This window comes from Poecilia latipinna, unplaced genomic scaffold (assembly GCF_001443285.1).
Source record: "Poecilia latipinna isolate Pla-1442-1.1 unplaced genomic scaffold, P_latipinna-1.0 Scaffold1230, whole genome shotgun sequence".
NCBI lineage: Eukaryota > Metazoa > Chordata > Actinopteri > Cyprinodontiformes > Poeciliidae > Poecilia > Poecilia latipinna.
Window position 1 is genome coordinate 129,963 of NW_015113846.1, and position 23,226 is coordinate 153,188.

Below are 23,226 nucleotides of genomic sequence, written 5' to 3' on the forward strand. Positions count from 1 at the left end.
AAACTTACTAAAAAGGAAAGTTTCTGCTTTGTTGGTCCCCCCCCCCCCCCCACTCGTTGACAAGAATTTTCTAAGGTTTCTTTCTCAAAAAACTAAGACCGACCCCGACCAGAAAAAGGAACAGCTACGTGGCCCTCGCAGGAAAAAGTTTGGGGACCCCTGGAATAAAGTCATAACATCACAAAATAATGTCGTATGACAATAATTTAAAAATAATAAAAAATTAAAAACTAAAATTATGAGAATAAAAGTTATACTATACCTTTATTCTCATACAAGTTTACACTAGTCATATTTTATTCCCATAATTTCACTACTTTATTCTTTTGGGTATTTTTGTACTCCATCACCTTTGAAAATTAACAAAATTAATTCATGTGTATCTAAGTTTTGAGTCTAAAGTGTTTCAGCTGGATCTAAATTTCAGTTTTTGTTTGTCTCTCTCCGCCCGCAGCCATTATGCCGGTCTCCATGGTAACTGAGTCCCACCGGTTAACGGACTGGTCTGCGGCTTCCGAGGCCCCGCCGGCTGCCAACCTCACGGAGCTGGAGCGGGACCCCCTGCTGGCCGTGGCGGAGGTGGTGGTTCTGGCCGTCATCCTGCTTCTGGCGCTGGTCGGGAACGGGCTGGTTCTGGTGGTTCTGCTGCGGCGGAAGCAGAACCACAGCCCGCTGCACCAGTTCATGCTGAACCTGTGTGTGGCTGACCTGGTGGTGGCGCTGTTCCAGGTAAACGCGTGCTGACTTTTAATGGGTCCAGAACATTTCGGAGAGCAGAAACGATGTAATCAAGCACTATATACTAAAAAACGAAAAAAAAAAATACTAAAAGTATATTTGGGGTTTTTTATGGATGAACATCTTTAGTAATTTTTAAAAAGTTAGAGTATTTAAATGTGTACCACTCAAAACCTGCTTATATAATCACATCAATATGCCGAAATCAGTGAATAGAACATTTTAAAGAATTGAGGCAACAAATTCTGCCTTTAAATCACAAAAGACAAGATATTTTTTCTCTCAACATATTTGGGTTCGGTATGAGCGTACAGGTCAAGTTAATATTTCCCCAGTGATCCTTTTCCCTCCGGTTTTTCTCCATCAGGTGTTGCCTCAGCTGGTTTGGGACGCCAGGGGGCGCTTTCCAGGCCCAGACTTCCTGTGCCGCCTGGTGAAATATCTCCAGGTTCTGGGGATGTTCGCCTCTTCCTACATGATTGTGGCCATGACCGTAGATCGCCACTATGCGATCTGCTGCCCCTGCAGGCGCACCGCAGTGGTGCAACAAAGCGCTGGAACACGCTCATATTGCTGGCGTGGAGTCTCTCCCTGCTACTCAGCTTTCCACAGGTAGCAAGCATGATGAGACATAAAGCAGTTAAAAAATTACTATTAAGATGTTTATTACTGTGATCTATTATGTTTCTTTTCACTTTGAGATCATTAAAGTATTTTGAAATTGAACTGACCTAATTATGTTAATTACAATTTGTGTGTAAAATCTTTCTAAGATAATGAGATTCTGTTCTGGTCAGTTCAGGCTTTCAAGACCTCCTTTCAGAATGAGCTCTTTTAGGCGACAGAGTATTAGGGGCATTGTAAATAGAAAGAAAAGAAGGAATAATTTTCTGCAAAAAAACTAAAAAATATTTAGATTAATCTATTCAAACTTGGAAAAACCTGGAAATGTCAGAGTTTGAAAAGTCAAAAAACCGGAGAAATTTTTATATCAATATCAGAAATTTCCTAGACAAAACAAAACAATTTCTGAGTTTGAAAAGTCACAAAATTTGCTACAGAGAGCTCCAAAATTTTTAGATTAATATCCGAAATTTTCTAGAAGAACGTGGAAGTTTCTGAGTCAGAAAAATTGAAAATTTGCAAGAGAAAACTCAAATTTTGAGATTAATCTAAAAAATTTAGCAGAAAATATTTGGAAATTTCTGATTTTCAAAAGTCAAACATTTTCTGCTTTTGAAACTCAGAAATGTTCTTGTTTTTTCTAGAAAATCCCTGGGTTAATTTCAAACAGCTATACAGCGGTAAAACCAGCTGATAAGATGTGCTGGAACTCTGCTTGGGTTGCTAGGTAACAGGGCTGAGATCCTTTCGGTTGCTCGGTAACAGCGCAGCGCCAGTTGATTCTCACTTAACAGTTGGGAGGATTTTCAAACCAGACATCAAAAAACATTCTTGCCCAAAAACAGAGTGTTTTTATAAACATTCAAAGTGTGAATTTTGCATAATAAATCCTCTCTAACGTCCACTCACCTGTTCGCCCTGCAGGTTTTCATCTTCTCTCGTTCTGAAGTGGCGCCGGGCGTCTACGAATGTTGGGGACACTTTGCCCCGCCCTGGGGCCTCAAAGCCTACGTAACATGGATGACCCTGGCCATCTTCATCATCCCTGTCCTCATCATCACTTTTTGTCAGGTACAGAAGAGATGAGAAGTTTAAAAATGATCGCCGCTGGACTTTTCTTCTGTCGCCTCCATCAGGTGCGCATCTTCAAGGAGATTCATCAGAGTCTGTACAGGAGATCAGAGCGCCGCCTGTCCCCGACTCCTCTTCCTCTATCCAGACAAGACCGCCAGAGTGGAGGAGTTAGGTCTGACCTGCCGGTTTACGTCTCACCTCTCACCTTCAACAACCCTGAGAGGCCCAACACCTCTGATGGTGGATCGGCCCTCCAGATGAGTCCGGTCCGGTCCGGCAGCTCGTCTTCACAGACAAACAGCAGCTGTGCTGGTGAGACACTTTCAGTTCATTTATAATTGATTTATGGTCAGAAGTTCATGTTTACTCATCAGGGGCTTCAATGTTGGTCTTTCTGATTGTTTGTTTTGTTATTGAACATTGCAGAAAAAAAAGGTAAATTTATTGTGGATTTTCTCCCTTTCACACAGGGTCAAAATTTAACAGATAGCCTCAAATGTTTACATACATCCCCACTGGTAAGTTGCACATTGATCACATGCTTTTTTGTAGCTTTCAGCAGCTCTCTGGCACATTTCCTGCTGAGCTCATTTTAAATGCGTTGGTTTCCTGGTTCTGACCCATTTTTAAACAATGTGCAAACATTTTCCCCAGTGTTGAGGTCAGGAAGCTTGATGCAAACTACCTTTAATGTGTTTGGGATGATTTTCTGTAGCAAAATGTTGCTCTCACATAATAAAGCATGCAATTAAAACTAAAATGTAAAGTAAAAAATAAAATAAAGCTGAAAAAGTAAAGTGAATAAAAACCCAAATAAAATGGAAATAAAAAATAAATCTAAAATAAAACATTTAATACAAATAAATATAAAAGAAAACAGTAGATATAAGTGAAATATAAAAATAAAATCAATAAAAATACATATAGAAGTAAAATAAATGAAAAATAAAACATTAGATCTACAATATAAGTAAAAAATTAGAAAAGACATAAGTAAATAAAAAAGATAAAAATAAAATAAAACATTAAAATACAAAAGTTAAATGTATAAGTAAGTAAAATAAATAAAATGCATATAAAACTAATAAATAAAAAACATATAACTTTCAAACAAAAATAAAGGTAAAAATAAAAAATATAAATGTAATTAAAAATTCATGTAAATCTAAACTAAATAAAAAACATTAAAACTAAACATTAAAACTGATGGTGCTTTGAGACAAAGATTGAGAAGAACTCTGTACCAACTATCAGCTATAGTGGTAATGGATGCAATAATTAAGACTAATTTTGTTTTTACTTCATTTAAATCGACAGATAAAAATTAAAAAATAATTCAAGTCTATTACATTTTCAGCCAGACTTGATCGACAGTTTGACCCTGTCTGCATTAGAGAAAATCCTCCATCTTTGTTACATGATCATCATCAGGGAATATTTTTCCAACTTGAAGTCAGACGTGTTGATATTCTGCAGTCTGACCCCACAGCGCCCCCTGCTGTTGGCTCCACACACCCCCACAAAGCCTCAGTGGCCAGGGGTGGAGAGGTGACCGCTGCCATGTCAAAAACGGTGAAGATGACCCTGGTCATTGTTCTGGTCTACTCCATCTGCTGGGCCCCGTTTTTCAGCGTGCAGCTGTGGGCCGCCTGGGACCCCGACCCGCCTCAGAGAGGTACGACCGACCCAAAAGACCCAATTCTGTCAAATTAAAGTTTAACTCCAAAGCTATCATTTTCTCCTTAAGCACTTTAGGCACCTATGGTGTAATGCATATTCAACAGACGATACCATTTTTTTTAAATTGACGTTGACTGTTTGTGTTCGGGCTAAAAATAAAATAAAATAAAAGTTAAAAAATATATATTTCTCAGCTGTAGGAAAGGCTAATAAACAGATTCATAAACTCGAAAACGAAGTATGTTTAGTTAGTTTTATAAACACACCATATTGTTCCAGTTAGTTATAGTTTGCCCCCACTAATTACTGTGTTTTTTAATTTCCGTTAAGAAAATGTTTTCTCATTTTCCGTTAACATAATACCCTTGATACTACCGAGTGTTTTATATTTACAGACACAGCGTTCACGCTGCTGATGCTGCTGGCCAGCCTGAACTCCTGCACCAATCCCTGGATCTACTCCGCCTTTTCCAGCAGCGTTTCTCCGGAATTGCGGCTGCTGCTGTTCTGCCGGAAGCCTCCGCATCGACGAAGCTCTTTCCCCAACGACTCCACGGCCACTCACACCTCCAACTCCTGACGGTCCAGCACTCCTCAGTCAGCGGCCGAGTTAATCACCTGACTAGCTAAGGCTGAAGTTTGTGACTTTTACATGTTTGGAAAAATATGTAAAATACATGTATGCGTGGGGGTTAACAGTAATAACTACTACGCATACTACTAATTAATTCATTCTTCTGTGTGAGAACCGTTGACGTTCCCAACGGCACCCCGCATGCGCACATGAAGAACATTGACGTCACGCTGTTTGCGGAAGTATTAACGGATGGAGCCGTTAATGGATTTTAAATTTTAACGAAAACACTTTTTTCCGCTTCATCACACGAGTCACGTGATCAACTGCTACTGGCGAAAACGATGAAGATAACAGGAAGAGATAGGTTTACAAAGTTGCTGCCATTTTTATCGGGTGAACTGCAGAATTGTGTTTTTTCAACATTAGCAGAATAGCGAAATAGACTTGCGTTTGTAATGGACACGTAGCTACTGAGAGACGTCTTTCGTAAGTTCAGTCTTTTGGCTTTGTTTACATCTGGTAAATATGATTTACCGCATCTGGCTTCTTCTGGTGCAGAATTATTTATGCATGTCTCATGTCAGTAAGATAAAAGTCAGATAAGCAACAAGACCAGACAATACGTAGATGCTTTGAAAACAATGTGACAGTATCCAAATCAGTTCGGATATGGGTTTTTTGTGGGCGAAAAGATTGGAATTGGGCAGTTCAGAATGAGGCGTCTTCTTAAGGGGGGTGCAGATTTTGATTGCATTTCCCTCCTATTTGAATTTATCAAAGTTTTAGTGACATGTTACAAGGTGTGAAATGTTGAAAATATACCTAGAGAAAAGTCAAAGCTGTTGGAAAGATTAAACCTAGTTTCTAGTCAATTATTTTGAAGTTGATTTATACGAGATTCCCACAGTGAAATGTCTCACTATATTTTCACAGAACCAGGGATTAGATTAGGTAACCCAATGATTTCTCTGCAACTTGTGTAAAAAAGGAGATTCAGCTAATCAGCGGATAAAGGAAATGTATTAAATCAAACTTTTGACTAAGAAAGTATGATAAAAGGCAGTTTAAAAACATGCACAAATGTAAACATACACTCAGAAATGTTTGAATTTATATGTAGACCCTATAGGAACAGATACTCATTTTAATAACTGTTCATTTTTTAAATAAAATAACTCAAGTGTGTTTAAGTCATAAAAGCCATTTATTCATGATCAACCAGAAACACACAAAACAATGAAACTCCCACTGCAACTAAGAGAATAAACTTTCCAGAAAAGTAACAAGTATTTGTTCGCCATCTCGAAACATACACACAAAAAAGGTGCTGTGGCCAAATACAGTACCGTTCAACAAAAAAGAAAAAAAAAGGAAAAGTTACATTATTTCTGTGGTTTCACTGTGTCTCGTTTTCTATAAAAAATAATTTCTCTATCTGCTGTGATTGAAGGAACAACGTGGGTTGAGAGCAGAGGAATGTGTACACACTTAAAACAGCAGATGAAGACGAAACCGTCCATGAAGCCGGAGAGATGGACTTCCCATTAGTACAGGAAATGGCTGAAACAGCTCGACATCCCACATTTGGTCGTGTCTAATTGCAAAATCCCTCCATTCTGGGTCCGAACCATCCAGAACAGATAACCTCACCGTTTTGCCTCTATATTTACGTGATATGACACTTTGTTCAGTTTCCAGATGATAAAAACTGGTTACAATAAAAAAAAAAATAAAAAAAAAATAAAAAAAGAGAGAGAAACTAAATACATTAAAAACCAACTTCCAGACATGATTATTGTTAAAAATAAAAGGCTAAATATCTAATTTTATAGGGAATTTTGTGTTCCAGTCACTAAAAAGATGCCATGATGTGTGAGATAAAAACAAATCTGGACTCATTGAGTCTCAGTGCGCCACAATCAGCTCCAGACGGGTGTGTTAATACTGCAGGTGGACCACAGTGAAATTGTTCATCCTCATCCTTGTGTTGCATGATGAGCCACTCTGTGTGGAAGATTTCATTAAAAAAAGAAACAAGGACAGTCAGCTGGTTGCAGTCCTGTCATTTGTCTGTGAAGTCAGAATTAAAAAGGTTAAAAACACCCTGCCTACCTAAAATACGCATTTCCCCGTGTGTTAGCAATCTACATCTCCGCTCCTACTTTTTAAACTTTCCTGCAGTACCGCAGCTAACAGATAAACGTCCCTACGATAACGCAAAACGAGCTTTTTGTTTACGTACAGTGAAGCGCAGAAGGTGGTGGGGGGAACCGTTAGTAGTAAAAATAAATGGGTCAAGTCAGTCTGTTCTCCATTTGGGTGGTTTAGAAGGAGAAATGTGAAGTTCTGGATGTTTGCAGCAGCTTCAGACCCTGAGAGTAAATCCTTGTTTCTTAACCGTCTACTGGTGTTTTCAAAAAAATTAAATAAAAAGTACCTGTGCTCAAAAAGCTTTTCCAAAAGGCACAGAAAATACGACGACCCGAGCAAAAAACACGTTGCTATGGCGTCAGGGTTGTGGTGCATAGCTGTGACTGCTGCTCTCCTGTGTGTGTGCGCGTGTCCCAGTCCATCCGTCCCGCCAGCTTTACACCGTGTCCTCGTCCATCTTGGCGACGTCGGCCATCATGACGGCGCCCGAGTCGTACGATTTGGGTTGCGTGGGAGATTCCAACATGGCGGCGCGCTCCTCCTTGGGCTCCTCCCGCTCCTTCTTCTCCTCCTCTTTCTTCTCCTTGTCCAGCAGGTGGTAGTTGATGCCCATCCCAACAAACAGGAAGATGCTGGAGATGATGAGGATGATTCCGCAGGTCAGGTAGGTGTAGTCGTAATGGTGGTAGTAGTTGTAGAAAGTACCTGGAGGAAGGAATCGGGAGGTTAATTATTTTTTATCCACTGGGCCTTACCACAAAGTTCACATTTTAGAAAGAAAACTCTAAAAGGTGACATGCATTTATCAGTCGCTCCAGTTTTTTCAGAAATTCAAACATACACAGAAAAGAAAAAAAAAAAGATCAATGCATTTTTCCATGCCAATTGATGGCATATTGCCAAATTTCCACAAATATGGTCAAAAACTTTGGGTTTAGTGATTTCAACTCCCACCTGCAGGTGGCAGTAATTCTATCCTGCTGCCTTAGCCTTGTGTCAAGTTAGCCTGATCAATATGCAAGCAATAATAATAATAAAGCTATTTAAGTTCTTTAAATAATAAAAAACATGTCATATTTATATTTTATCTTTTTTCCTTGCCATGGCAACAGGCCTGCGTGTAGAGTAAAGCCGACCCAGAGACAGAAGAAAAGCAGAATATAAGCAGATTAAGTTGTTTTACACCCGTTTCCTTCAGTGGTGGTTGCTGCAGCGCCCTCACAGGTTTTTTTAAAGGGTTTGGTTTGTTTGACAGTAGTTTGAAAGCAGCTGAAAATGTATTAGGAAGTACTAGTATTTAAAAACCATTAGTAGTTACTGATAAAACAGTTGTATGGCTGCTCACACTCTGCATGTGGAAGACTTACTTGTTAGAGGCGGTCCCAGCAGCACAGGTCCGCACTCCACGATGGTGACCAGACCCACGGCTGAAGAAAACCTCTGGGCTCCCACCAGGTCCATCAGCGTCTCGAACAGCACCGCGCTCAGCCAGCCGAAGGCAAAGCCAAAGAAGATGGCGTACACCACAAATCCAGAGAAGTCTTTCGTCAGTGGCGCGAACACGTGACACACGCCGTTGTAGAGAACAGACGCAGCAAAGAAGTACTGCACCTTGGGCCGGACCCACTTGGTGTTGGCCAGCATCCCCATGGAGGGCCGGGCGAACATGTCGACGAACGCCATGATGGACAGCAGCAAGGCGGCCTTCTCCTTGCTGATTTCCTTACTCTTGGCATAATTGGAGAGGAAGACGAGTGGCGAGAAGAGGCCGAAGAACATGACGACGTTGCCCATCAGGTAGAGCAGGAAGCCGCGGTGCTTGAAGAGTGTCAGGTCGATGAAGGTGTTGATGGTCTGCAGAACCGTCTTCTTGGGCTGAGCTGGCGCACTGGCGTCGCCTTCCGGTTTGGCCGGCTGCGGTTTGGGTCCAATGGGTCTCATCAGCGATCCGGCCACGCAGCAGTTCAACAGCAACCCGCCGAGGATCAGGAAGCTGCCTCTCCAGCCGAACTCGTCATACAGCCACGTGTTGAGGGGCGCCAAGGTGGACAGGAACACCGGGCTGCCTGCCATGGCGATGCCGTTGGCAATGGGCCGGCGGATGTAGAAGTACTTCCCGATCATGGTGAGGGCAGGATTCAGGTTGAACGCCAGTCCCAACCCTGGGCAGAGAACAAGCAGGGGACATTAAATGAGGGGCCAAATGTAGCTGCATTTCTGTTAACCAGAAAATTACACAAACTGAAACTACAAAAATAAATTTGCTGAATTAAAAGAAAAAATTCACGTTTTTTGACAAAGTTTTTACGCCATGATGAGGTGGCAAAAACGTTTTGGTGGAAACAAAGACGACAACAGGAAGCGGTCTTCTTCGTGGGTTTTTTTTTTTTTCTCCTTCGGACAAGCTAGCTCAACCAAAGTGTCGCTCAGTTCATAAAAAGTTGTCAAACGCGTTTAATCTTCTTTAGTAAAATGGCCAACTTCAATTTCCCCAAAATGTTGCATACATAGCCGCTCCAAAGTAGGAGCTTGTAGCTCCAATGCCTGAATAAAACGCCAGCGCCTCCTCTGATGGATGAATTATCAATATCAGTCGCTGCCACGAATCTTAACTTATCATTTGAACAAACTTGTTCAAGTGATTTTAATTTCATTTCTTATTTAATGGAAACACAGCAATTGTGAAAGTGTTTTTTCGACATTAGCAGAACATAGACGAAGATTTACGCATTTGTAATGGAAACACAGCCGTTAAGTGGAATGAGAGATGGAGCTAAACTCTTACCTCCTACTACGCCAATGAAGAAGTAAAGTTGCTCCACGGTGTTACAGAAGGACGCAGCAACCAACCCCGAACCGGCCAGACAGCCACCCACGATGATGATTGGTCGACTGCCAAATTTGTTCACCAGGATGCTGCTGATTGGACCTGAGCGGGACAAGAGGAATAGAGATTAAAGAAAGAAATCCAGCTTCATCCTTGTTATTACTACTAGACCAGCTCTCCAGGATTTTTTTTTTTATGTTTTGCATTCCAGATCCCCTGGAATGCAAAAAAATGATCAGACTCTGAACTATCAAAGTTTTTATGACTAAAAAAATGGATTAATAAACATCTGGCTGCTATAAAACAATCTCAGGACAGAGAAAAACTTGGAAAATATGTGCATCACCCAATCAACCACCAGAGGGCGCCATGTTAGCAAAAAACAAGACAATTATTGTGTAACAGACAGAAGGTAGGCCATAGGAGGGTGGAAGAGTGAAGCTGGCAGAGAAAAGAAAAATATCTTTTCGTGTGGCGCTTTGTGGTGGAATCTCAATGAATCTGGAATCCAGATGGAGCCATGCTGAGATTCTCTGCTGGGTGTAAAATAAAGTTCAGCTCCTGATCAGTGGCTGTGTGAGCAGCCATGCTGGGAGAGAGGAAAGCAGCCAGAGGATTGCTCCAAACTTCATTTCCTGCTCTCCAACATTTACTAGCTTTTTAAAATCTTTATTTTATTTGAATTAGTAGCAGAACTAAAAACTGCCATTCTTTAAAACTGCGCAAAAAATCAATCAATAAATAAATAGAGACACCAGGAAAGCACAAGAAGAGCTGAACTTCTGCATTATGGGAGATGTAGGCAGAAGAAAAGCTTTAATGGCTCAATATCACAGCTGGTGGAATCCACTAACTCACTCACTCTTTGGTTACCTAGCAACTCACTCACCCACTCTTTGGTTACCTAGCAACTCACTCACTCTTTGGTTACCTAGCAACAACTTGTTAGGTAACTGGCACAGCAGCAGTTTAAAGTTCTCAAAACTGCTTAAAAATTGAAAACAGAAAAGGTCAAGCCACCTGTTTGGCAGTATTTCAAACATAAAAAAATAAATAAATAATTATCTATTTTGACAATCAACATCAACTGATACAGAATACTTAAATTGTGATAAGATTTTCAGCCCCAAGTCTAAACTTTGTGAAGTTGGACTTTAGAGATACATAGAAATCAGCAGGTGCCCGAATCAGCGTTTTCTGACTGAAGAATATCTGGTTGGGAAACAGAAAGCATGCCACACCCAAGTCCTAGCAACCCTCTTCTGTGTGGAAGTTGTTAGAATGAAGACTACTCAGTTGTTTTCAGATTCACTGAGCAAGACTGAAAAAGCTCTTAATAAACCGTTTCTCCAGTGATGTTCCCTTCTACTGTGGTGCCAAGACCGTTTCTGTTGTATGTATTAATTAATGTTAATGTATATTTGAACTATTAAAATAGGCTGTTCCAAATGTTTTGGAGGAGCTTTCCAGTATTCACAGGTAGCTGTAAATACCAGGGGTTCAACTTCTAACAGGAAATCAGAGCCTTTTCCTCTCTCAAGGTGGACACAGCCAATTATCTGAAGTTTTCAACATGAGTTACTAGAAATAACCCAGAACTGCAGCTTTCTTCGATCAGCTCAGACTTAACGCATCAAGTGTTGCAGCTGTTCACTACCAAACATCCTTTCTCCACTTATCCAAAATAGGATTGCACATCCATTTACAGAGCGAGAAGGCTGGAAGTATAAAATAAGAGATGATCTCAGAAGCGACGCTGTTCCAGATACACTCCAGCAGGCCCCTGGCCCTGTTAAAACATGGCGGCTCTGTCCTTGAAACTTGGCATGAGGCTGGAAAGGTCGGAGCGGGGGTAGGGGGATACGCGCATATCCACACACCACCAAGAAACACTTCGCCTCTGTTGTGTCTGCCACCGAGGTTGAGTGTGCTGGAGAGCTGCCACAGTCAGGGTGAATTGGTTCTGCATTGCACTCGCACTGGAGAGGTCACAGGAATGCACACATGGCTGCTTTACAGAGGACGCAGCAGAATCTGGATCACTCTTTGTTCGAGTCGGGACGTTTCCCTGAGGTTACATAAACTAATCTTCAAGATGGAGCAGGAGTAAAGACCCGACGTTCCCAGGAATCCACAAACCAGTCAACATATAGATTAAGACGAACCATGTTTAGCTTCCTGCTTCCAATTATAGCAGCAACGCTTCTCAGGCTGCAGCAGCAGCATCGGTTTATTTATTAAACCACAATCTGACAGAGGAGACTCTTCTCCACCGAGTGTTTAGGCTGATCTGAAGCATTGAAGGTAGAGCTGCTGCAGCTGGTGATGAGTCAGTCCCAACAGCTTCAAACTAGAGATACAAGAGGAGAAAAGAAGCAGCTGATTGGAGCAGAGCCAACCAATGAAGGCGCTGCACCAGCTGCATGACTTGTAAACCGGCCTCAATCCATCTGCACAGCCTTTAAGAAAACAGATGAACACTTTGGGTGACTAAACACCGGCCCTGTTTAGTCTGCTTTAATCAAAATTAGGTTTGTTTGTATAGAAGGTCTGGTTTGTCCGGGGAGGTGTGACCAAAAACAAACATGAAGTCTGGTCTACCTAAAAACCTACATCTTGGTTCACTTCTGGACGAGAGCGTAGAGCATTCTGGGTAAATGCAACCAAAACAAACCAGTGTCCGAGAACTGGCTTGTGATCTTCTGCCAAAAAGAGAAATCCCGCACCCCTAAAATATAACAGCTCTTCATTTGTTTACATTTCATGAAGGACGAAGATGCACTCAAGTGTCTTCTTGCGTCATTTCCTTCAGTCATTCCTGTTCCCCTCCTCGCCACCACAGGCAAGAAGGGGAACAGATTTTTCAAACTTTATAATTGGGATCCACAATTTATTGGACTTATCGGTCCGATAAGTGGACAATTTTTGCTGAACAATAAATTGTCACAGAAGTTATTGCAATAAACGATAATATTGCCGTTTTGAGACGATTTTCAAGTAATAATGGTAATGACATAGTGCAAGAACACATTCTCAAAGATAAAGAAACTTTAAATTCCAGCGAACATTTAATACTGGAACTGGAAGACATTTTAAATATCGAAAATAAATAATAAAATTAATTCTAAACTAAATGCTCCTTCAAAACAAATGGCTGGTTGACTCCAAAGGACCAGACTGAAGACTTATCATAAAATTTGTTGTATAAAGAAAGAAAAGAAAACAATAAGTCATGTAAATGGAAATTGAGCTCCTTTTAAGCAGTAATAAAAAGGCAACAAATGTCGAGTTTTCTTTAGGATGCGTTTCCCTTTCACAGATTTTACACCACTTATGGTGTCAGATTTTATGAAATTACTACAGCATGTGTGCTTTATGATTAGAAATATTCCTTTAATTCATCTCAGATGACCAACACAGCCCATTAGAGGTTCAGTGTCATGTTAAACTACTGAATCCCGAGCACTTCTGCAGAAACTGTGTCCATCCAGAATCATTTCCTGCCCGCAGACCGCATGAGACATCATTAACCTTCACGTCAGCTTTCCCACTCTGGTGGAAAAAATAGAGCTGTTGTTGCCGAACAGAGCCACAAACGAAACATCCTTCAGTTACAAGAATAGTTACAGATCCTGCTTGTTTGTAAACACGTCCAGGAAGCTTAGGAAAACCTGAACCAACTAATCGCCTTAGTCTCTTTTACCGGACGGATTAAATGAGCTTTGACTTCAGCTCTACCGAAAGTGAAGAAAATTAAACAGTTTAATTGCAGGTCAAAGCTACCAGCCTGAAGACAGACTGATTCAATTAACATGAAAGCGATAATCCAAACTGCTTGTTTAATACAGTTTTCTCCGGTTTACCTGAGCAAGTGCATCATTTGTGTACTACGGCAGCCTGGAGAGGCGGTCCAGCCGTGCAACAATGCATGATCTGAAGGACAAACAGTCCGTTGTTGCGGCAGCAGCGGAGGAGACATGAGAGCTGCCGCTTCGTCTACAAACCCACAGCAGAGAAGGAAAGAGATTTCCTTTGTTGGAAACCCAACTGTGTGGTACTTTAACAGAACCATTTCAAACAGAACCTTTTCAAACAGATTTAACATGGCTGCTGCTTACATTAGATTGTAAATCACTTTATTGAGCCAAGCCATTTTTAAAAATTGGTCTTTAAAAAAAAATCTGCCACTGTCCACTTTTGTTCAGCTGTGAGTGACGGCAAATGTTTTGTCTAGCAATTTGATTCAATTTTTAGAGTCAGGATTTGATTTAGAAACAAATCTTTCTATTCAAAACAGTAAAAAAAAATGTGTTTAAATTGTATGGTAAGAGAAAAAGACTACAAAACAAAAAACTAAATTACCTAAAGTTTCACATTGTATCAAACGTCAGTTTACATAAAATACACAAATATATGTTTATGCATAAAATTTTGTTACTTAAATTACAAGTATTAGATTAGCTCAGCTGTGTGGATTTCTTAAAAGAAATGCATCAGAATTATTCAAAATACTACATTTTTACAAGCTGACAAAAAAAAAATCTGCCAAAATTAACCGGTCAGTCTTTTCAAACAATCTGTGATCAGCCAGAAAACTTCAATCGGTGCAATCCTAAATATATTTAAGTCTGATGAAACAGATTTAAGCAAAACCTCTAAAAGAAAACTGCTTTTTTGTTCTTTATGGCCACAAGAGGAGATAAAGCAAGACTTTCAGTAGATCGTTTCAGCCTTTTGACAGCAATAACAGCTTCAAGCACAAATACTGCTGACTAAAAACAAATCCATACATGTAATGTATGTTCTTTAGGACACAGTCACAAAAATAATGTGATTTGAGTCACTAAACTGTTCACAGTAACTGCATTTAATCATATTTACAAATGTATTGATAGTCATAGAACAATCCCAATAATATGGACAGTTTGTGGTTTTGAACAATTAATTTATTGCGACAATAAATCAGAATTGTTATACCAAGAAATTTATCACGATAAATGATAAACTTTCAACAACCACGGATCATAAATCAGCTGAATAACAAAAATCCAAAGCATTTTATGTGTTCAAACCATGAATTATTTGGCCTGAACTACTAATTTATGATGCATCTGACACATCTGCTTGCCCTTTTAAATCAAATTGAGCTTCATCATAGCTGTGGTTAACATACCACAGTTCGAAAAACAACTTTAACAAAATCACTTTCCTCTCCAGCGACCTCGTTGACTTCACTTCCCATAAGCAGATAAATCGCTGGAGGTTCCAGAGAAGAGTTTCACTTTATCCATCAGTGAATTATTAATGCCTAATGTGGGGTTTTAAATAGCCATCCCACAACAACAATAGGTGTTAATGCTTTGTTAAAGGGCAGGAGAGAAATGATAGTGAAAATGAAAAAATCCCCGTTTATATTAAGAGCAGAACTTAAATAATGTGTGCCAACGTGTCGAGCATCCTGTTTGCAGTGACTCAGCCATCTGTGACGTCGACCTGAATGAGTAGCCGTTTCTAAAAGCTTTGTGGAAGTTCGAGTGTCTACGTGCGCCACCTCACATGAACCGCGGTGTGACTCAAACAGCAAGAACACACGTTCAGTTTAGCTCCTGTTCAGATGTAGCTTCTGCAATCCTAATGACTGTAACAGGGAGTCGACATCAATTAGGAAATAAAGAAAAGGTTCAGAACGAAACACTTCAACATCTGGATCCTGTTATGCAACTTTTACTCCTCCCCCGTTTCTTCTGCCTTGTAATTTCAAACTTGATGAAAAGTGCTGCAGGGGTCGGCTGCGCATACTGCAGAGTCAGGATGAGTAAGGAAGAAACACAAAAAGCCAGAAAGTTCTGGTGAATAAGGAAAGCGCTCGCTTTGTGTTGGAGACGAGAAGAGAAACCCAATTCCTCCTGGAACTGGATCGCTCTTTGTTCAGAGAGGGAAAAAAGCCAAGGAACGAGATCAGGACAGCCGGGTTTGCTTTGTGTCAGCTGAGTTGAAGATAAAAATAATCAGATATTTAGACCCTTCTTGTTGGATCAGGTTTTCTTCTGCATGACTGAACCGTTTTAACAAGTTGCTTCATTGTAAATGTGCAGAAAATAAATAACAGCTAAAATACATACAAGAGAAATCCAACTTGCTGTTTAGAGTACATCAGCTGCATGCAGCTCATTTTCACAAAATATGTTTACATCAAAGTAACTAATTGGACAGACAATACTCCAGTAAAGAAATCAATTTTCCTGATTCTCATGAAGTCCAGCTTGAGCATGTTATGCCTGTCACTAAAAATGTATGGAAAGCTCATAGGGTACATAATTGAATACATTTTTTTCTGCTTTGAGTTTGAAGAAACTAGTAATCTTCAACTTCAAGGTATAAATGAGGTGGCACAGACTCACGTTTCTTTGCAACTTGGCCTGTCGCGATAAATCAATTAATTGCACGATAAATTAAACCCATCGACCTCATTTTAATTATCGGCTTTATCGTCTCTTCCTGCCTTTTTTTTTTTCTGTTGATGACACTGAATGAAAAAAGGCTCAGCTCTGGTGCTCTCCACTGACCCTCCCTTCCTCATTTCCTTAGTGTAATGTCCAGCGCACACGACACGAGTTGTCGTCCGACTGTCGGCCCATTTTCAAAACCCGAGACCACATTTTAGCCGACAGAAATCCTAGGTATAACAGTTCGATCAGGTTCGATCATGCCATGTGGTGTCCAGCCACCTGGGCGCAAAATAAGGGCTATAATTTTAAAACCAGGCATTAATCAATGCTTTACTAGAATCTACCTGCTATGCATGTGGCTATAGAGTCAGCGTAAAGTTCTGACTGAATGAAAATCATTATAACCTATTTATGTCACATTAACAAAGAACAGCTGAAAAGTTACCGGGTTTATCAACTGCGGTAGCAATTTGGCTCCAACTCCTCCCCTTGTCATTTCTATATTCTTTGCAAGAAATGTTGAATAAACGTCGTTTCCACATATCATCTCCGATGTCTGCTGGACTTCGGGTTGCGCCATGTCAGCTGTTTGGGATTCCCCTCGTCATTTCCCCTCAGAAAGCACCGGAGGAGAATCCGCTCTTTCTGATTGGCTACCTGTCACATTCAACAGGCTGCGTTAAGCTCTCAGTCGGAAAAATCCCTGATTTAGATCGGAGAGACCACAACGATCTACCGTAACACACCATACACTACAGGATGATCAGTTACGAAATCGCCAGCGACAATCTTAGATCGGCCAACGTTCTAAGATTATCGTAAGGAGAAAATAGGGGCAAAAAATCGTGTAGTGTGAATTATTGCATTAGGTAGCCGGATGTGCCCATCTTCTCTATTTAAATGTAGTGATTACTGAAGGGCAATACAGACTTCATAATCTGCACTCTTTTGGTTGAATGCAATATTTATTTCCACTTTGGCTTTATGTTGTTTAGCTTTTATTCAAGTACATTTTTTGTTAATGGAGGCCGAGAATCCATTTTATTTTTGTTTTTGGTTGTTTTGTTTATTTAGTTTATTAGTTGCAGTGTTATACGTTCTTTTGAAAATAAAATGTATCTATCTATGGCAGGAAATCACATGCATCATTAGACGTTTCCATTAAATGAGTGTCAAAAGGTCTTGAAACAATATTATCGTTTATCACAATAATTTTTTAGACAATTAATCGCTCAGCAAAATTTGTTATCATGACACGCCTATTTGCAACTACTCAAAAATTAAGAGCAAAAATAAGAAACTTATGAGTCGCAATCTGGCACAAGAAAATGATTATGTGTAAACAAACATATTTAGAGTCAAATGATAACTAAAAGGGTTAGAAACAACTAACTGCAGCAAAGATGGATGAAAACCAAAGTATTTTTTTTTTAAATCAGTCAGTCAATCATTTTAGGACGGGAAGCCATTTTTATCCTCAGTTGTTCAAATTAAAACTTGTTTAGAGCCACAAAAGTTAAATTTAAGTTTTAAATGTAAAACTTAAAATCCATTGTACAAGACTTTTAAAGACCCACAATTTTATTTCTATTTTTAAATTAAAAACAAATAAAAACATTTGTGGAAAAAGCAGCTTACAACCCAATTACAAAAGAATTTTAAAAAAGTATAGATTAGAGTTAATTTCGGTGGAAATTCAATACAATTATTCCATGAAAAAAATGAAAATTAGCTAAAAATATACATTTCATACAGTATCCATAAGAGGCAGGAATTTATTACATCATTAACGTGAAAAAGAAATTTGATTTATCACAACTATAAATTCCCATTAATGACGCTTAAAACCCCTGGACGTTTAGAATAGTTATTTTTAAATCATTTTCTCTTCTGCTTTTTCCATAATAAAATTAATATAGATCATTTTGAAAATATATAATTAAATGCAGTTATTGTGCACAGGTTGGTGATGAGCATCACTTTAAATGTTGCCGTGTCCTGAAGACTCCCAAAATCTTTCATTTCTATCACAGCCATCTCTTTACAGTACAACCAGTTGTTCACTTCAACAGCAGCATAGATATGAAAATGGAGCTGAAAGACGAGCAAGCTATTAAGTTCAAACATCAAATACCAATACTTTGAGTTTTTACCCTTCATGTTTGGTTGTCAATCAAGTGTCAGGATCTAAAGATCCAAACTGCACATAAATACAGCAGAATTATTGAAATGTTTCAGATTTTTAGGTACCGACATGTTTGATCAAAGAACTGTAGAAATGACTCCAGATGAAAGTCATCAAGACGTCGCATTTAAAACGCACTGAACTTCACATTAATCAGCACCACAAGGTAAGCTTGTCAACGTCTCGTCATCTTACATCTTTAGGATTTTTAGCAACCAACTTTCAGGGTTTGTACTTTTCCCCACAGTAAAATTCAAGCACTTTTCAAGGAATTTCAAGGTGAGTTTATGCTTTTGCAGCACCAACCTTTAGAGATAAAAACAAAAAACAACAGTTTCAAATCACAAAAATATATTTTATTACTGTTAATTTATTGTGATGTGTTCTACATGCTACAGCAGGGACAATGTAATTTCCATCTACATGATTTATTGTTTCCCTCTTTCTACCAAAAACTGGATGATAAGAGTCTTCAGTCTGGTGTTTTGGTCTTAATTTGTCCCTTTTTTTTTTAAAGAATTTGCTTCCAGAGATTTCATGATTCATTTGTCGTTTTATTTATTTTGTAGATTTAAAATGTCTTCCAGTTCCAGTGTTAAACATTCATTAGAATTTAAAGTTTCTTCATCTTTGAGAATGTGTTCTTAAATTATTACCATTATATTAATTGAAAATGTATCTCAAAAAATAATATTATCGATTATCCCAATAAAATCTGGGACAATTTATCGTCCAGTAAAATTTGTTACATCTGTATGAAAATATCTGAATTCAACTGTAAACATTTTCCAAATTTAGGTTTTTAAATCAAGCAAAACTGTGCAGCTTGGACATCAAGCACTTTCTAAACCTTGAAAACACCTAAATGAAGTTCAGTGGTTTTAAGGATTTCAAGCATCTGTACAAAGCCTGAATTTTGTAAGAGTTCAGTTTAATGTTGCACAAACCCAACAGCTATAGATTGCCTTGCTGTGTTTTTATTCCCGGTGTTAAAGCAGACTAAATCCTGAGATAAGTCAGTCATTAATTCGCCGTGTGTTCGTTCTCCAGAAGCTTTAGCTGGATTACATCAGAACAAGCGTTCCTGTTGCAACTCCATCTGCAAAAAGACCTGAGCGCCATGGATCACACCTCTGCTTACCCAACTGAGGGAATGAAAACAAAAAAGCAGAGACAAAGCATGGTTTTGTCTCAATTCACTGGAGAGAGACAGATAAGGAGGTTAAGAGGCAGAATTGTTACGCCTGATGATTTACAAAAAGAGCCGTTTTATGAAATCAGTAAAAGAAATCGATGTACTCTGGTAATCCTGTTTTGCTGCAAGACGAGGCTTCTCAGAGTCAACCTCAGGATAATCCCATCTGAGCTCCAACAGCGGGAAATTGGATCACTCAGATTCACCTGCTGTGTCTTACTCCAGAAAAAAAAAAAAAAAAAAAAACACAAACTACTTACTACTGCTTCCCCCCAAAAGCCCCATACTTCTCCTCCAGAAATGAATCCAACATTAAATTTCCTGTTGAAACTTCAGAGACTGTTCAGGAGACTGAAGACGTCTTTTTTTTTTTTTTTAAAGGAAAGGCATTCCTCAGACCTACCGACTGAATGTTTAGTGTCACTTTCATCATCTACTCACTCACCACATGAGACGAATGATTGACAAGATATTCTTGTTAATTCATGAAAATATTCCAGCTACAGTGGGAAGCTTGTAGCAAGAGGCACAAGTTTTACTGGCAGGTCAAAATAAAATACCAGAATCAACTTGGATCTATTATAAATTCCACATTTTAGCTAATACACTGCAAAAACAAAATCTTAAAGCATTTCTGATGTAGTTTCTCATTAAAATATCTTTGTACACTCGAAATAAGAAAACTTAAGTCACTTATCAAGAAATAGGAGCTTTAGAATAAAAAATCCTTAGTATTGAAAAAGTACCATTTCCACTAGCATTTTATTTCACTTATAACATGGGAAAATGTCTTGTAAGTGAAATAACCTGCCAATGGGACTAGAACTTTTTCATCAATATAAAAAAAAGTATCGACTTAAAAACAGGCTCCTATGTTTTAAAAAAAGTTACTTTTTGTCTTATTTAAAATGTGTAGAAACTAGACCAAAATTGCTTGGTAAAATTTTGTGCTTTTGTTAGTGTAGCTAACAAATTTGTAAATTAACAGAAGTAATAATTTATTTAAATATTTCCCCCTCCACTACATTTTCTACGGGGCAGGGTGTCCAAAGTGATGGACTGAGACCTGAGCCTTCAGAGTCACATAAAGACAGTTACAAAGTCGGCCTTCTATCATCTGAAGAACATCTCCAGGATTAGAGGACTAATGTTTCAGTGAGATCTAGAGAAACTCATCCATGCGGTTATCCGTCGTCGTAGTGATTTCTACGACTACAGATAAGTCGTAGAAATCACCTCACACTTCAGACCTTCACAGGTCCACCTAAAAATAAAAATAAAACCTGCAGCTGCTGTTCTGACTAAAACCCGGAACATGGAGCACATCACCCAGTTGTAAAGTCCCTACAGTGGGCTCCCTGGAGCTCAGAGAATAGACTTTAAAATACTGTTAGTTTATAAACAGCACAGCATCACAGTACATTAAACATCTGCTGCTGTTGTATGAACCTTCCAGAACTCAGGTCTTCTGGTTCTGATCTGCATCCCCAGAACCAAACATGGAGAAGCAGCATTCAGCTTATATGCACCACAAATCTGGAACAAACTTCCAGAAAACTGTAAAACAGCCGAAACACTGAGTTCCTTTAAAAAGCCACCTGTTTGGAGTTATCTTTGAACTATAATCAATGAAGCGTTGACCAACATATTTGGCGAGTATTGATGATAGCACTTGATGTAATGTCTGTTATTGGTTTCCACAGCTGTTGACTAAATAATGTGTTTGTTTTCATGATGTAAAGCACTTTGAGCTGCCATACTGATGAAATGTGTTCCACAGATAAACCTGATTGGTTGAAAAGCTGTGGGTTCTTGGTGTCGGAGAGCCTGGACGTCTTACCTCCGCCATACATGACGGCCAGCATGATGGAGGAAATCCAGGAGACCTGGCTGGGCGTGGCGTCGAAGATGACCTCGATCTCCTTGAAGAAGACCGTGATGGACTTTGGGAAGGCGTAGGAGAAGCCAATGCAGATGAAGGCGCCCACCACCACGGCCCAGCCCCAGCCCCCTTCAGGTGGGGTGTATCCCACAGGTCCGCCCACTGCTGGAGGCATGATGGCTCAGAGACGAAGCAGACGGCGTACGGACTCGACTTGGTGGGGGAAGAGCTTGGATCAGGCTTCAAAACAGCACCTGTGTGGAAAAACAATGAAGCATAGATTTAATACATTTCCTAAATTCTGATTTAATATTTTATCCAAGTCAGCTGTAAAACAAGATGAGTTTTACATTTTCTTGTCCCTCTGAACAAAGTTTGTTTCTGCAGACATCATGAGAGAAGACTAGAATCGCAATTTGATGAAGTCACATGAAAATAAAGTTGAAATAATGCAAGAATAATCTGCCAAGAATCTGGAACAAACTTACAGAAAACTGCAAAACAGCTGAAACAGGGCCTTCCTTCAAATCAAGGCTACAAATACACTTGATGGGTTGATTATTACCAGAATAAAGCCATAATGTTAGGAGAATGACAAAAATCACAAAAACAAATGAGAAAAGTTGAGCATCTTGTGAAGTTGTAGTTTAGCATCAGTTTTACAAATAACATTAAGCCTCAAATTTGAACAGTGTAAAACTATTTTCAGCAGGAGGATTTAGAAATACTCTGTTGCACAATTGTATCAAAAAATGAAGCAGAATTACTGCAATCAAATCCTGATAACACTACAAGTTTCACCTAATCAAAAGAATGTTATTCATTCTTCGGGAGAAATTGTGTCTTTATTCTGCTAATATGACTGACATATTGTTTAAACATATTGTTTAAAAATATTACATATGCATGCATACATGCATACATACATATATATATATATATAGTAAACATGGGTTTGGTTTCAGAAAAGTTAACATGAAACAGTTTGCTAAAATTTCCAGTTGGGTTGGAGTTGTTCTAATTATAAACTGATTTTTTTCTGTGGATGAAACACAAAAATGCATAAAAATGTCTATTTTCCAAATATTCAGCTGGACATGGCTTTATTAAACCGAGATGTTTTTTGTGATAAATTTAAGAAGTTAATTTCTGACTTCGTGGCAGAGAATGTCCTAGTTTACAAATTGTAAATGTATGCCTTTAAATTTAGATGTTTCTTTCTATAAGTGAATAAGTGAAAACCACCTCAAAACGTCTGTATTCATTAGTAAAAATTTACCCTGAGGCCAATTTTAGCCCCGATCCTCTACAATATGAATGTGTTGACTTTATTTTACCCATTTCTGTTGCAGAAGACAAAAAAAAGCCAGTTTTGTTGTCCTAGTAACCCCTCACACAGTTACAGTGGGTAAGCACGCACAATGCCAGAGCCTATTCCATCAAAATATTCTTTTTCCCCTTATTTAGGCCACATGCAACTATTACGATCATCAGCTCTGCTTCTGTTTGGCTCATTTACCTTACATGGCATTCTATATTCCAAAATAACCTCTCCCTGCAGATTAAACTTGGATAAATTACAACCAGCAGGAGAGTATAAACTGTTGTTTGTGGAAAGGAGAGCTAATTAACAACCAGGAGTCAAGCACCCTACAAGGCTTTTAGCTCAGATCAGGCGGTAAACAAGCGAGCTCTGACAATCATTACGCAGAGCAACAGGCTGAAACCTCAGTGTGACGACACGCCTTTGCCTTCACTTGCATCAGCCAAATATTTAGCTTCCTATATCTTCACCACAAAGGGAAACTAGTTAAACAAAAACCCTGATGTGTTAATTTCTGCTT

General features: G+C 39.1%; 2 protein-coding genes across 2 annotated transcripts in view; one reads left to right on the forward strand and one right to left on the reverse strand.

Moving 5' to 3' along the window:
* Nucleotides 1-6,294, forward strand: part of LOC106960801 (vasopressin V2 receptor) — a 12,933-nt gene extending 6,639 nt beyond the window's left edge. Inside the window, 7 exon segments of the mRNA XM_074527712.1 lie at nucleotides 455-729; nucleotides 1,106-1,253; nucleotides 1,256-1,350; nucleotides 2,287-2,433; nucleotides 2,499-2,748; nucleotides 3,926-4,111; nucleotides 4,512-6,294. Of these exon segments, the coding sequence (XP_074383813.1) occupies nucleotides 455-729; nucleotides 1,106-1,253; nucleotides 1,256-1,350; nucleotides 2,287-2,433; nucleotides 2,499-2,748; nucleotides 3,926-4,111; nucleotides 4,512-4,696 (1,286 nt within the window). The 3' untranslated portion in view covers nucleotides 4,697-6,294.
* Nucleotides 5,883-23,226, reverse strand: part of LOC106960802 (monocarboxylate transporter 1-like) — a 24,098-nt gene continuing 6,754 nt past the window's right edge. Inside the window, exons 2-5 of the mRNA XM_015054134.1 lie at nucleotides 21,341-21,636; nucleotides 9,630-9,773; nucleotides 8,212-9,006; nucleotides 5,883-7,549 (exon numbers count right to left, since the gene is read on the reverse strand). Coding sequence (XP_014909620.1) covers nucleotides 7,281-7,549; nucleotides 8,212-9,006; nucleotides 9,630-9,773; nucleotides 21,341-21,557 — 1,425 coding nt within the window. The 5' untranslated portion in view covers nucleotides 21,558-21,636 and the 3' untranslated portion in view covers nucleotides 5,883-7,280. The remainder of the gene's footprint in view (nucleotides 7,550-8,211; nucleotides 9,007-9,629; nucleotides 9,774-21,340; nucleotides 21,637-23,226) is intronic.